At 43.5% G+C, this 14,728-nt stretch overlaps 2 protein-coding genes across 2 annotated transcripts; both read left to right on the forward strand.

Annotated features, from left to right (window-relative positions):
- Positions 1 to 826: 826 nt before the first annotated feature.
- Positions 827 to 8,062, forward strand: LOC147795801 (uncharacterized). The gene is made up of 3 exons (XM_087130737.1): positions 827 to 2,307; positions 2,882 to 3,392; positions 3,689 to 8,062. Exons 1-3 carry the CDS (start codon positions 2,035 to 2,037, stop codon positions 5,422 to 5,424), a joined length of 2,520 nt encoding a protein of 839 aa, XP_086986863.1. The 5' UTR covers positions 827 to 2,034; the 3' UTR covers positions 5,425 to 8,062.
- Positions 8,063 to 9,625: 1,563 nt separating this feature from the next.
- LOC147795802 (uncharacterized) lies at positions 9,626 to 14,523 on the forward strand. Its single transcript, XM_087130674.1, has 4 exons — positions 9,626 to 10,073; positions 11,399 to 11,875; positions 12,389 to 12,535; positions 13,777 to 14,523. The coding sequence occupies exons 1-4, from the start codon at positions 9,657 to 9,659 to the stop codon at positions 13,849 to 13,851; spliced, it is 1,116 nt and encodes a 371-aa protein (XP_086986800.1). The 5' UTR covers positions 9,626 to 9,656; the 3' UTR covers positions 13,852 to 14,523.
- The last annotated feature ends 205 nt before the right edge of the window (positions 14,524 to 14,728 follow it).

Here is a 14,728-nt window from a genome sequence, read left to right on the forward strand (position 1 = left end):
ATTCGCCAGAAAAGACCCTGCAATATCCATCCCCGCGTGCGGGACCAAGACAGGCCCAAACTTCTGAGCCACGGGGCTCCTTTGGCGGGAAATACACTTCCAAGCGTCCGTGGTTCACAAACGACTGTAACTCGGACCGGCCAGCCGACCCCGGCAAGCTCGGTGGTCGAGTGGTTAAGACATCTGCACTAGTAAGCAGGAGGTCGTGGGTTCGAGTCCCACCCGAGTAAGCTTGTGAGGTTTTTTTCGCAAGCTCTCGGACAAGCACTGAGCATGCAGTGTTTATTTATATACGTTGGGTAAGGGCAAACCCGTTATATATAGTCTGTAACTTGTATCATGCACGCGTTACGGTCGAGCGGCTATCAACGAATTGAACTTCGCCGCGCTGCAAACAAACATGGCTGTTTCAGTCCAAAAGATGAGGGAGTGCTCAAGTTCTCCTCAGGGCGAGTATTCGTGCTCTGCTTTATTGTTGCCAACATTTTACGACCCTCGATGTCACTAAAGTTGATATGCATGTACTTAGTACGTCTAATGGTAACTAGACGTGCAGCTATTGAGACAACCAAAAAAAAAAAAGCAAAAACTAAAATGCAGTAAGCGCAAATCAGGGGGTTGCAAAGCCTCCGATGACGGAATCGAAGTGCCGATGGCAAACACACGGAACATTGACCCGGCCGGCTACAACTTCAGCCCGCATTGAATCCAAAGCGAGGTCAACTATCATTTGTTTGGAGAACTTAGGAACAAAATCAAAGCAGTGAAAAAAATCAATGCAGATTTATTGTTTTTGGATGCTGAATCATTACAAATGCATTTATGTCATTTAAATTTACTGTATGATCAAAATGTTCAATAAGCGACATTTAAAAATGACATTGGGGCACAGGACCCAACATACCAAGCTAGTCTGGCACTATCCCATTTGACAGATCCCATTGTAAACTTAAATACATATTCACGTACGGAATGTGGATCATGCCTGGGCCCACTCAGTGATAGCCATGCATGCCAGCCCACCCAGCCTTGAGCAAGACCAAATCCGTAAAACAGTTCACAATTGTCGTTTTATAGGGCCTATCTCGCTTCAATCCAGGTATGGTAAACATTTCCAAAAGGCCGTAAAAGTAAACTCTGAAAATGTCCATGCATTTGTTCACTGACCACACTGATCTACATGTGAACAAACTTTCTAGAAACCTGACGCAAACTGTTTGCATATCGACGGGTTCAGTCTCGTGATACGATGATGCCAAAGTTCACCGTCACGTACCGTGCACATGATCCTACTTCTGACCGTCACAGCTGTTAGTTTGCAACGATTGGCAGGCAGGATGTGACCACTGCATGAACAGTCTGACTCGTATTACAATGGATCCTGGTACATGAAAAAGCCGTCAGTTGAATTAGGCCTGTAGATTCGTATAATTCCTCCATGGTTTAAAATATTGTGGAATTGCCTTTTACAGTTTGTCCTCATTCCACAGAAATGAATCATGAAATGGACAGTTTCTTTCCTTATGTCATAGTCAGATATATAGCCTACGTAATGGAAAAAATAAGACCCCTGGCACCGTGGGCGATAAACAACCCCAACCATGAACCTTCCTCCATGCATGAACACAGAGACAAGCCTCACAACCGAAAGAAGGCTAACACACCATGACATGACCTTTATAGCCTCCTTTCAGTATCTGCAATCGACGCAAGTGCATAGCATGATCTAGTAGAGTGCATTAGTGTGTATTGCTGTGTAGCACCAGGTTTCACGGGCTGGTATTAAGTCGCTTCCGTGTATTACCCATGGTATTACTGTCACGTACGGGGGAAAACCCAACTACATCGTGTAACTTGTTTTGGCAAAAAAGCGCGAATCCATCCACAGCAACGTTAACCCCTTTGTTGTGTCAATAACCGTTGCGTACTACTACGACAGATCCAGGGTTCGTGAGCCCTAAATTACTCCAAATTTCCGGGTATGATGGTGAAACAGACGAAGATAATATAGCAGGGGTTTCACTGGTAGACGCCATGATTATGTTCATGAGAATTCTGCTTCGTTGGCTGATTATCATCGTGAGTATTCCAGTCACTGATGAGAAACCCTCGCAACGGACGGTATTCACTGTGATCGGCAGAAACAATGACACCTTCAAGATCGAGATACAACATCACGAATGTCCGGAGGACCACTTCCTCTACAGGCTTTCAAGGGGGGAATTCTATCTCCAAGACGGCAGAGATATCACTGAAGAGGTGACGGAAATTTGCCAGAGATGTACGAGGTGTGATGACGGAGTGGAGGTAAGAATTACGGTCATCTGTGAAAAAAGAGAGAAAAGAAGAAGAAGAACTGGTTATGTAAAAGGAACAAACGAATTTGAAAAAAGTGGCTAGCGACAGCGCCACCTAGCGTTTCATAATCGCCTCTGACCTTTGTATTCAACGTTGACCTGCGGGCAGAGACCTGACCTGTCCGAAAGGCAGGCAACACTCTCAAGTTGGTATGTGAAGTTCTCGTTCAAGTAGAAATACATGTATATCCACACCAGGATCATTGTATTCGCAGTGGATGCGTACAAGATATCCACTGGACCGAATATTCAGTCGATCAATGTCGCCCACAAACCAGTAAATTCCCCAAGACCTTTCAAGTCCATCCCTTGTCATCCAGTCGCAAGCCAAGTCGCAAGCTATTTATCATTTTTCGTCCTGATACTATTCTTGTAGACTAGTGACTTATGACTGGATAACCGTATAGGCGTGACACACTGACTCGAACAAGGCTTGTCACGTGACATAGTGACAGTGTGTGGAATCCGATTCAGATGAGGATGTGCAGACTAAGAGCCCTATTAACTTACTTGCATTTGGACAGGTAATGCGAAAGTGTTCCCAGTACCAGGACATTGTCTGCGGGAGAAAATGCACACAGCCCGGGTACAGATTTGACGAGGGCACCCAGTCCTGTCAACACAAGAAAATACTTGACGAGGGTTACACCCACGAGGAACTGCGGCAGTGGTTGGCAGTGCAGGAAGACAAGGCACGCGAGGATTTGGTGGCAGAAGTGGGATTCACCGGGACTCCTAGAGTTCCACAGACTACTAAGGTGGCTAAGATTATGCCAGGATCAGGAATGCCCCTGAAATTAGGTCAGGAAGGTTCGGAGGAAAGTAAGACAGTAGCAAGCTCAGAGCTAGATGCCAAGCAGGATCAAGGAGAAATGAAAGAGACAATCCCAGTGGAGGCAAATCTCGAAGACGGTTGGGGATATGAGAACTTGTTGTTGATCGCCTCCGGGACCCTCTTTGTAATCGTTGCCCTGGCCTACGTGTATGTGGCTATGCAAAAATTTCAGCGGCCGCGATTTCTATTCAGACGACGAGGTGAGAACATCCAATTTATTGTTTTATATTCTTTTGAGGAAATGACAAACCCTGTATGATCGATGTTACTTGAAATCGTGAGCCCATGTAATATAATTCCGCTTGTACTGCAGACTTACTGCAGACTTGCGCAGTACTACCGAGGGAACTTTACTCAAAGGAGTACTTATTTCTTACAACATTATGAAATTTTAAGTGGTTGTGATCGCATAAATTAGGTTTGATGGTTTGCCTCTATGGTTTTTGAGTTTTGTTCATGGGCCTTTTGAACTATTTGGTTTCTTCGATTCTGACAGGGCGAATGAGGGAACCCTCCGTTCCAGTGCTCAGAGTCGAGACTGGTACGTCTGGAGTCGAGGCTAGTGTGCCGACCACATCGACAATGGTGCGAATGGTTGCGTCAGGACCAGTTACTTTTGAAACCGTGAAATACCAGCCGATTAAAAATGGCCCGAGTTCGAATGGCGCCAGCACTAGCTGTGTTGCAGACGAAAGCGACGAGTGGACAACCGATTATAGTGATTCTGAAAGTGGAGATGTTGATTCAGAAAATGAATCCCGTGGTGACGATGTGGGAATCGACGTGAAGCAAGATGACAGAAAAGAGGTGATAATGGTGGGTGGGGCGAGCGACGAGAAAGAGGGTGTTGTTCTTGAGGATATTAAAGTTGAACTTGCTGCAGAGTATGAGACTTGCAGTGATGGTTCATCAGCCGATGATGGTTGTAGCTGTGACGTCAATGAAATCGAAGAAAGGACGTCAGAAGGTGAAATGCCTTCAACTGGAGGAGAACAAGATGACAGAGATGAAGAAGATGTCTGTGCCAGAGAAAACAGTTGTTTCGAGAAGAGGAATTGGACAGGTACCAATTATTTTGTGACCCCTGAAGCCATCAAATGCGCCACCAGTAGTTCTCGCTCTACCATGGAAACGATTCCAGAGGATGAGGAACCCAGCCAGTATACTCTCATGGATGATCCGAATGGACCGTGGGTCACTGTCAATGAAAACGAAGACGACAACAGCGACAACGTCAATAGTTTACTTACATTGCATCATTACCCAACGGGTTGTGATGAGGCAAGTGAAGCTGATAACGAAAGCGATGACGAAAACTTCATCGATGGAATCGAGTCTCCCATTGATTGCCCTGATAGCTGCAACAGCGATTATGAGGTGTATAGCTTAGCTGGTGAAGACAGCTTGAGTAAAGACATTCAAGATTGGGCCGGGGCAGATACAAGTGGCGATAATGATGGAATCGATTCTAAGGGCAATCGTCACGATGATGCTCTCAATAGCAAATCTGAAGCTCGGAACACGCATGTTGAAGATGATCGAAATCAAGACACGTTGGTGACAAGAGATTACTTCAGTCAAGTAAATGAAAATTTTCTCGAAAAACGAGTAAGCATTTGCGATTTTAACGAATGGCGATTTTTTCAGATGGCGAAGGCAGTGTCGCTGTTTGCAGCCCCTGAATCTGCTGTCATCTGCGACCAAAAGGTTTATCTTTCCCTGAAAGCTTTCATGTCCGCGGCTTACCTTGCGTCGACAGTTTGCCCAGGGCGAGGAGGCAGTGGGATATTGGGAGGGATAGATGACATCCCCCGCTCAAGACATCTGACAATTAGGGAGAGTATTGAAGAGAGATCATGGTGCACATTCGATTTGGCGTGTCCTATCACCGACGCATACATGACAGCAGTCAATGAACTCTGCGAGGAAATACCTGCATTAAGCAAATTGGATAAACCTGCTGAGAACATATGTTTCGGTTTGGGTCACTTAATTAAAAAAATACGTGACGAATTCACCGAGTTTGGTCACTCATTGAAAACAAAACGAAACGACTGCAAAAGGTTTCAGTTCCTGGAAAGTCGCAAGTCTACTTTAGTCTCATCTCCAGACCCATTGTTTGTCCAAGCACTTGTCGCGCATTTGAGGCGCATGATGACAAGAAAATGGACGAACCAAACTAAGACCAGTTGCAGTACTCGAGGATGGAAAACGTTGGAAACGTTGGACTGAGTTTGGTCCTTCATCTAGCTCGCTTTTGTTGTGTAGACGTGAACGAGGTTATAAGCCCATTGAGGCTAAAGGTAGGCATGCCGCAACAACACTGCGCTAATTTGCAGCCTGTGCATGATTTCGGGATTTACAATAAACTTCAAATATATTCCCCCTTTAAAATCTTGGCTACGCCTCAAGCTCACTCAGCGATCTCGTGGCGCAAAAATCTTTCTGTTGTATGAGAGTTAAATTTTTTGGAGCTTTTTTGCGTTTGAAGTATTTAAGTCCCAGAGTTAATGTTTGTGAATATCTCTTTGTAATCATGTCTGGAAAATTAGGTGACCCGTGCTGCCAATTTTGTATGTCTAATTGTATTGAATATTAACAGTTGTGTGACACAATCCTCTGCATTCCATGATTTTTTTTCTTCTCTGTCGCAGCTTTAGGTCGTAGGGTTTATAAATTGTTCAACCATATTGCTAATCAAGCCTATAGCAAGTTCATTTATCTTTTGTAATTCGCCAACCAGAATCAGAAGCCATTACTGCGGTGGCACAACGCTCGTGGACAGGTGGTACGCGCGCGTTACATGCTTCATCGACCAATAGGATGTCGTCATTTGGCAAATGCACGCGCGCGTCCAGCTGAAGAATGTGCGTGTGAGTGCGGTGCCACCGCAGTTATGGCGTCTAATAGAATTAGTCTACGTGTATAGAAGCAAGAAAGCGATAATTATATGCAGCCTACTTGGAGTGAGCGCCTTTCCATATGCATATCTTTTGGTGTGTTGCGTACGCAGTGCGTTCACGCGTCCCATTTTCATGGGCACGGAAACCAACGCCATGAACTAAACACGCGTGTGCGTTGCGTTCGGAAACGCAACGCTTGACGTGTGTTGTTGCGCATGTGGAAAGGCGCCATTAAGGCAAACACGATAAGAGGGTGCCATTTGGCTCTGATAAGCTTCTTTCTGTAGCCCATTTGCTCAAATTTATCCACTTCAAATAGTACCCTCCTCTCCTGTCTGCCATTCCTCTAAATGGCTGAGGTAAATTGAAAATACTTTCTTGAAAAATATCCAGATTTTCTTCGATATTATTTGCAGTCAGCATAAGTGTACTCACGGTCACCTCCAATAATACGAAGCCTAAACATGTAAAGCTTGTAGCGTCTCTCAGTTTACCAGTACCGTTTTTCTTGATTTGATTTTGTCGAGATTAATGGCCGTTCATCAGAACAGTTTACAAAGAACACAAATACACAGCGTGGTGGATGTAGGATACCTGACAGAAGTAGAAGCGTATACATGTACCTGGCCAGGTTCTTGAACAAAAAAGTGGGAAAAATAAATGTTACTTTGAAATCTATACGAGAAATAATTCCCAGATGCTGGCCAGACACCATTGTCGTAATTAATGTGAAAATTTAAAGCTTACTTCAACAAAATGTGCGGTTGACTGATTAAGCGATGTCTTTGTATTCTCTTAGCACTTTGGGTAGACATTTGACGACGCCGTTTTTATCAATGATACAAAAGATGTTTAAAGTTGCAGTTATCTTTGTCTTTGAATAGGTAAGGCTTGCGATTGCACCATGTAGAAAATATCTCTAATATGAATGTGTGGTTCTGAGAAGATTCGATGGTGAACACTCGACGTTCCGAACAGTATGCTGTGTTCGTCTTCAGGAGGGTTTTTCTGCATGATGCAACCGCAAGCCTAACCTATTCAGTACTTCCACCATGCATGGCTTCAAGTCTTATCTATCTTTATAGTTGTAGTTTTTCCTTTTGCGTCTCTTTCTTGATGGAAACAGAGATTTCGACGCGAGGGTGAACATTCCGCACCATCTACCCACTCAAATTGAATCCACTTCTTCATCCTTAAAATGTTCCTATATCTAAGAGAAACGTTTGATAAAGTGATTCTTAACACGAGTAGGCTACTCAGAGTTCAAATCCTTTGAAAAAAATCTAGACGGAATTAGTGGATCCTACATAATTGTCACAGACGGTATGCTAAGAGCTTCTTTCGGTCATTTTAGATTAGTAATTGTACAACAATGTTACCTTTTCATAATGCATGTATTGTTAATCATCATAATTACTTTTCTTGCATCATTTAACCGCATAGCAGCTAATGCATATAGCCTCAATTTCCAGCGATGGATAATCGAGTCTCTAGAAGGCCATATACTTTCAAAGAAAGATCTTTGCATGTAGTCTATTCCAGTGAGTGGAGAGTGGGGCAGAAGGAAAGAAAAGTCCTCCTAGAGGATGGAGTTTGGGATGGAGGCGTGCCAGCGGCTGCTTTCAGAAGAGAGTTTGTAAATGTGGATGTGTAGATAGCTGGGTCATTCCATGAGGGACCCAATTTGTGACGGTGTCCTTGTTACATGGGTAACTTTTACTATCTGCCATGACCGGTAGAGTAGGCCATTTACTCTGTAAAAGTAGCTCACACCTCTGTATTCAGCCTTGCAAGAGGTAGAAGTTGGAATCCACAAACAGGGAAATAGAATGACCCATGACGTGGCTGTAACCCATGTCTGTGATGTTTACACTTTTTCGCAATTCTATAGCTATTGAATGAATGTCAATTGTGTTTTCGATCCGAATTTAGTGCCGTGACATCTCAATAAACAAAATTGAAACAAACCACTTTCGTTGCATGACTGTATATTTCTGGAAAGGGTTTCCCGAGCAAGGTAACGTGGGTATTGTAATTCACATATGAATCTCCAGATCACCCCTTTTCAGGACTGTTGTCTGGAATATCTTTTCCAAACAAATGCACCCGCCATTATAATGCCTTCACTCTTGGGCTGGAAGAATGGGACACGTTTACTGTACTTTGGGACCCCTCCAAGGTCAGTCCCAAAAAGAGTGCAACAAAAGGAAGTGTTTTGTCCATTATGCTCACCCTGTTTCGTGTAAATTCCAAATTGTAAATTCTGAGAAAGGGTGATTTTTTTTTTACTGATAACCAACCATGTGAGTTATTCCTCTGTGACTGGCACTGACAATTCTATCCCACAATTGCCCTAAAACTCTAAACCCGGTCCCCTTTCCACAAAATTAATTCTGCAACCATTCAACATGATGCCACTGTTAATCTGCCTAAGTAGGTGGTTCCAAAAAGTAAAATGTAATTTTCCGTTCTCTAGTTTAAGGTCCCCAAATACACAGTATTCATAAACAAAAACTTTTATAACGAAAACGTTCCAGTGGTGAACGTTGAGATTTTGTTTTGGAGAATTGCTCTTATTATCACAAGAAAGAAAGAATATAGCTTGACTATGTGCAACCTGAACATTTTGAACAGTATTATTTCAAGTTCCTAATATTTTATTCGGGTATGGTATTTGCGTCGTCCACAATCACTGATCTCTAATCCTCGTCTCAGGATGCATCAGATGTGCTTTTCTGTGTACAAGATGTTCATTGTGCTGATGCGTGCATTTTTCTGCAGTGTTGCCACAAAATGCCACAACTCCATCCATCACATGCGTTGTGCAATTGTTTGTGTACGAATACAGTCGTGTAAGGCAAAGAGGTGCTTATGGAAACCCGTGGATTAACATAATATTATGCGACCCACAGGTTACATTCTTTTGTGAGAACACAAACAGCTGTGGGTAGGTACGCCAGTTCATATTATTCATGAATACAAAGTCGAGTGTGGGCAAAAATACTTAAACTACAGCGATGCAGAATCGTCTCAAGTCGACGCATGCATGTTGTGCTAATAAGGCAGAAATTAACCCCAATGGGTTTCTTTGCAAGGGGTTTAACATAAAAATCGTCTTCAGCCTTGTGCTAGGTCAGTCAGTAGCCCTTTTAACCGAGGCTTGTTATTGAGAAAGCCTTTTCAAAAGTTAAAAAAAAAAAATTTCCCCTGCATTGGTAAATTGCCTCGGAAAGTCCCGACCGTACACCGACCAAAGGTGAGCGGCGGTGCAACATTACGGTGGGTCCAACTAGACATACATAGTGTCCTTTTGTTCATGACACATTAAAAAATGCGTTGGTGTCTAAAAACGCACAGTATCATGATGACCGGATAGTAAATTATACCCAAATACGATGTCGAGAAAAATCTGCATAAACTCATGAAAGCTTTGTGTTATTTAAAAACAAAATACACCGTTTGTCTACTACGGGCCACCATAGAATGGCTTCCCACATTATCGTAATCAGGAAGCGATTGCGCAGTAACACTACACATCCTGCTCGCCCCACAGTTTCGGACATGGCGGCGGAAAGAGTGCATGTGGCCTTATTTTACCATAGTGCCAATAAGGACAAAGCCGATGCACTTAAAACGGCTCTAGAGAAGGTGAAGTTGAGAGTGGAATCTTACGAAGATTTGAAAATAGGGGAATTCGATCTCAAAGGTCGCTCTTCCCTCATTGAAAAATCCTGGTGTGTGGTGCTGATTATCACTGAGCAGTTTGTCAGGGATGCTGGGAAAAACGACTTTGACATGTATGCCTCCCTGGATCACAGCATCGACAACGAGCTTCACAACGTTTACCCGGTCAAACACTGTGCCAAATCGTTGATCCCCCTTGCTGTGAGGAGTATAACCGGAATCGACGGCTCTGACCCAGTCGCCTATCAAGCAGAACGAATATTGAAAGGTGTGACCGAGCTCAAGCGGGTGCACGTACGTCAATTTGATACTCTTCATATATAGACCAATTTTAGCAAGTGTTTAAACTCATGAGGTGGTATAATCTTTTTAAGTTTCATGGATTGCCCATCTGGGATCATAAAATGTAACCGAAATTATGCTTTCTACGGGAGAAGGTTCTAATTTACATAGATTTTCACGCCAGTCCAGATTTAAATTGGTTTTGTGCTTAAAGTGCGTTTGTCTCTCCTAGAAGGTATAGCCTACTTTCAGAATAATGATCTCCAAATTCACAGACCCAAAGGCAAAGGGTGAAACGATTTTTTTTTGTCTTTGCAATTGTTTGTAAAATAATTAGCAACAACGTCGTCACATACCGCATCAACCTGCCATGGATCCCGATTAATGGTGAAGCTTCGCCATTTTTAGTGGTTACTTCAAAGAGAATCGCGTGTCGGTTTTTACAATAGAGGTGGGATTTGTTGTACAGGCAATGGAGTTTACAAAGTTCTTCCTTTAAAAAAAAGGAAAAGATTGTATTTCGTCAAATTACAATTGCAAAAAGCAGTGGCATTACTTTGTGGCGATGCATGATAGGCGGTGACTTACCCTGCCATGGAGATGTGTGTGTGTGTGGGGTGGGGGTGATGTTGATGGTACAAGAGATCCCCGGGGTGGGGAATATGTCCTCCACTTTTTTATCCGAGGATGGGCTATTGAATCATTTCCACCGAGTCCACTCACACTTTTATACGACAAGAAAATATTCAGGCCGATTGTCAAAAATTTTCGGACTTCTCTGTAACTAGAATTGTGTTCAACAGCAGAGTTTCAAAAGGAGATACTGCGCAGGAATGTAAAAAGTAATCAGATGTGCCTATATATGCACGAACATCGCCCTCTAAATAATATCACATGGTGTCAGCACCTTCGACCGATTTTCAGATTTCCATGGCCAGGTAAGTTACCCCTCACCTCCACCATTTCATTCCCCGTCCCTTTAATTTCCCGCACATTTTACGCCACTGATGTTGGGCACATTTTTATGGCAAATAGAATAGAACAACCTGGCGGCCGACAATGGGAGGCACCCAAACCAACCCAACCCAACCCACACAACCCAAACCAACCCACACAACCCAACCCAACCCAGCCCAACCCAACCCAATCCCCCTTCGAAAAACTCTGGAATTTTGGACCAGTCTTTGCACTTTATTGCATGATTCACGCAAGACCAGCTTATTCGCCTCACATTGACAAGAGAACCGGTTTTAGCCCAACATTTCTTTGGTACCCTGCATGAATTTTTACATTCATTTTGACTGCAATGTGTTATTTGACTGTAATTATTCTACCAGGAGCCCGATGTACTTCAACAGGGGTACCAGTTGATTGAACCCGCGCGTAAAATCCTTAAATTCACCGCTTCAGAATTGACAAAATACTTCAGAATGGACGACAAGATCAAAGCTATCCACGGAGAACTGAAAAAGAAAGTTGAGGAAAACAATCCGGATGACGGTAAACGACACGAATGTTGGATCGAGTGCATCACTGATGAGATGATCAAAAACGACGGTGGGCGTCCCAAGGGGCAGCGTTTCACCAAAAACGTCACGCTCAAATCTGCCACTACAGAGTTGCTTCATGGGCTGGATGGACCGACAGGCCACCTCTGTCTAGTGTCTTTGCTCCTCAACAAAACTCCATTAAAAAAGCACACCGACTGTGCCAAATTAGCTGAGTATCTCGACCCAGACAACATATTCGACCTCCTGAAAAAGTGTAAGGTCTTCCCCAAGTGGAATCCACAAGAGTTGGAAGCAATAGAACAGGTGTGAAGTAGATTAACATTGTTCGTGTGTATTCAATTCGGTAGGTTCAATCAAGGACCTGTGCATCTTAATGGACCTTTTCATTTCTCCGTCACAACCCCGTTTGCAATAAATCGAATTGTTGATTAAATTTGTAAGCGCGCCGTCCACGCCAGAACAAACCCCGAGCGACCAATTGTTGTGGCTGGCAATCATGAATTCATAGTACGTGCAGACGCAGGTGAGAAATATCTGGGAAAAAATCAGCATATATTAACATCGTACCAAATTTCATGCACTGCTATGGGGCAGACATTTGTTAGGCATGTAAACTTTATCGTGAGCTCAGCATCGGCAACCCGGAGTTTGTCGCGGATTTGCGTTGTTCATGCGTAGTGATTATTCATAACTTGTTCATTATCATTTACAAGCAGTATTTTCTAGGGAAAAGATCCATGAATGATTGTCGCAGTTAATATGAATTATTTCAATTAAAACTTGTTTTTCGCTCTCTCGTTTTCTGCTTCTTTCTAGTTAAAAAGTAATAGATCAAAGGAAGCACATCAACCCGTGGAGTCATCAACTGATAGTGAGAAGGAACTGGTCGAATCGATTAAAAAAACATCCATATCATCTTACGAAACACTGGTAGTGCTCCCTTTCAAAGCAGAAATATCCAAGGTATACTTAAGATGTTGTTTTGCCAAAATTTAAAGTAGCATTTAACAAACCCAAAGGCGTTTGGGCCATTCTATAAATTCAGGGTCCAAAAATTGACATTCAGGTGTCCCTGTTACACCTGTGTCTTTTGGCATGGAAAAGTCGAACTGAAATTGATTTCAAACTCTGTTTGTTTGGCGGGTAATTTGTATTATTCATCACTCTTGGAAAATAGAGATTGGAGTTCTGAACTTACAAAATCATATAATAGATGTGACAGGGATCGGGCCCCTTATTCATAGAATGACCATGTTGACATTACGCCTATGATGGTAAAAGAAACGCTGGTAATGCACATGGCAATCATCGCTTGCGTATCCGCTCCAAGCAAGAACAAAAGAGGGCGTGTTTTGAAATGAAATTGATGGTCCTTTGGTACTTACACATCGCATAGGTGCGCAAGTCTATGCGCATTTGACGCGGAGCACGCTGAGAACGCGCAACGATTTAGGCCGTGTCCGAAACGGGCTTCCAGAGCTACGGTTAGGTCTATTGTCTGCGCGTCTCGACGAATTTCCATTGGAGCGAAGACCTAGACCTAGCTCTAGACAAGAGATTCGGATGCAGCCATAGTGGTCTTCGCGTGCTAGAACCCGGTTGGAAAACGTAGTGCCCTCTGTCCTTCTTTCGCCGGTGAGGGTGCACTTCAGCTCAGGGCGGATAACGATTGCAATTCAGTTCGTAAGTGTGACGTCACTTCAGTTTAAACCACGCCCACTGCACCCGTGCACTGCATGGGTTACATGTATTGATCGCAATTTACGTGGAATCGTGGAACGGAAGCTAACGCGCAACTTCAGCGATTGTCCAATGAGAGCCTGCAAATCGTGGCGCGTGCGCCTTTGTGACGAAGTCACTTATGAACCAGATTGAGACTTCGCTTCCAGTCCATTCGGCAGCTCTACTTGTTTCCCACTAAAACTGAGTCACCGAGAGCAAAAGACTTGACTCGACTGGAGTCTTTATCAGGAGACTCAAATGGAATCGACGTGCAAACATGAAATTAATAATCAGATTTCAACCCCGCAAGATTGGGCTTTGAACAGGTGTTATCCGCTTGCTTTGCGCCATAGTGGTCTACTTTTCCCCGCTCTGTTGCGTACACACTCACAGACTGCAGTCTTCTGATTTGTTTTTGAATTCTCAAAGTTTTCAAGATTTCCCCTGAAACTTAATATATCTGAATTCATTCTTCTGTCCAGATCGTCGGCGAGGCTGGAGCAACAGCTAACCAGTCTAATGTTGGAGAAGACCAACACGATGATGCCGCCTCCTAAACCTTTTCACTTCATCGCCTAATTACGTTCGCCTGTTGAAACTTACTGGTGGCCAAAGTATGCACAAAGTTCCACAAGGGCTGGTGTGCCAAGTTTCGGCGTAATTTACGGTATTTTCACGCTTTGGTAGCTTAGGATTTATAACGCAGTTATTCATTTGCATTTGTATTGATGGCTAACAGCAATTTGCCAACCATTCATGCGGCAAATAAAGTAACGTAGGGAACCAAGGGAAAGATCTGCCAGACAGGTTTGTATACACAGCGTCCAAAAACGACCAAGACGGGGCGGTGACTCTAAATACAACCATCTTGGCTTCGCTTGACCGGGCAGTATTCAGCATCGTATCCGGCGTTTGATGTCAGGGGAGGCCAAATTGAAAATCGAATGCCGCTTTGGGCTCATTCAACTTGGGAATACTTGCCGTCCCGACACCCTTGCCTTTATTTCATGATGTTGTTTCTTTAAAGTGTTTAGGAGCTAACATTAGATGAGTATTGTAGACCGCTTACTTCCTTGCCGATGACGTTTTCTTTGTAAAAAGTAATCATCAAAATAAAAATCCCCTTTCCCCGTTTGATAAACTACTGCAATTATGTGATACGTTTAGCAGAACCTTCAGCAAAGCACCTTCAATGCATCATCATAGTTGACGGTTTGTTATTTCCTCATGGGCATTGCGCTTGCGCACAGTCAACGGCTGTTTGATTCCCTCAACAAAGTTTCTCACAGACGCACATTGCACTGGAAAACACTGTCATTGGCTGAACAGGCAAGTGCACAGTTCAAGTAACTTCGATGAATTTATTTGGCCCAAACTGCTAGGTTGTTTAAAGAAAACTAGATCGTAGAGTTCGTTTTTTGCAACATGCATACA

Source organism: Acanthaster planci, linkage group LG20 (genome assembly GCF_054643075.1).
Source record: "Acanthaster planci isolate LZ-2023a linkage group LG20, COTS_SCS, whole genome shotgun sequence".
NCBI lineage: Eukaryota > Metazoa > Echinodermata > Asteroidea > Valvatida > Acanthasteridae > Acanthaster > Acanthaster planci.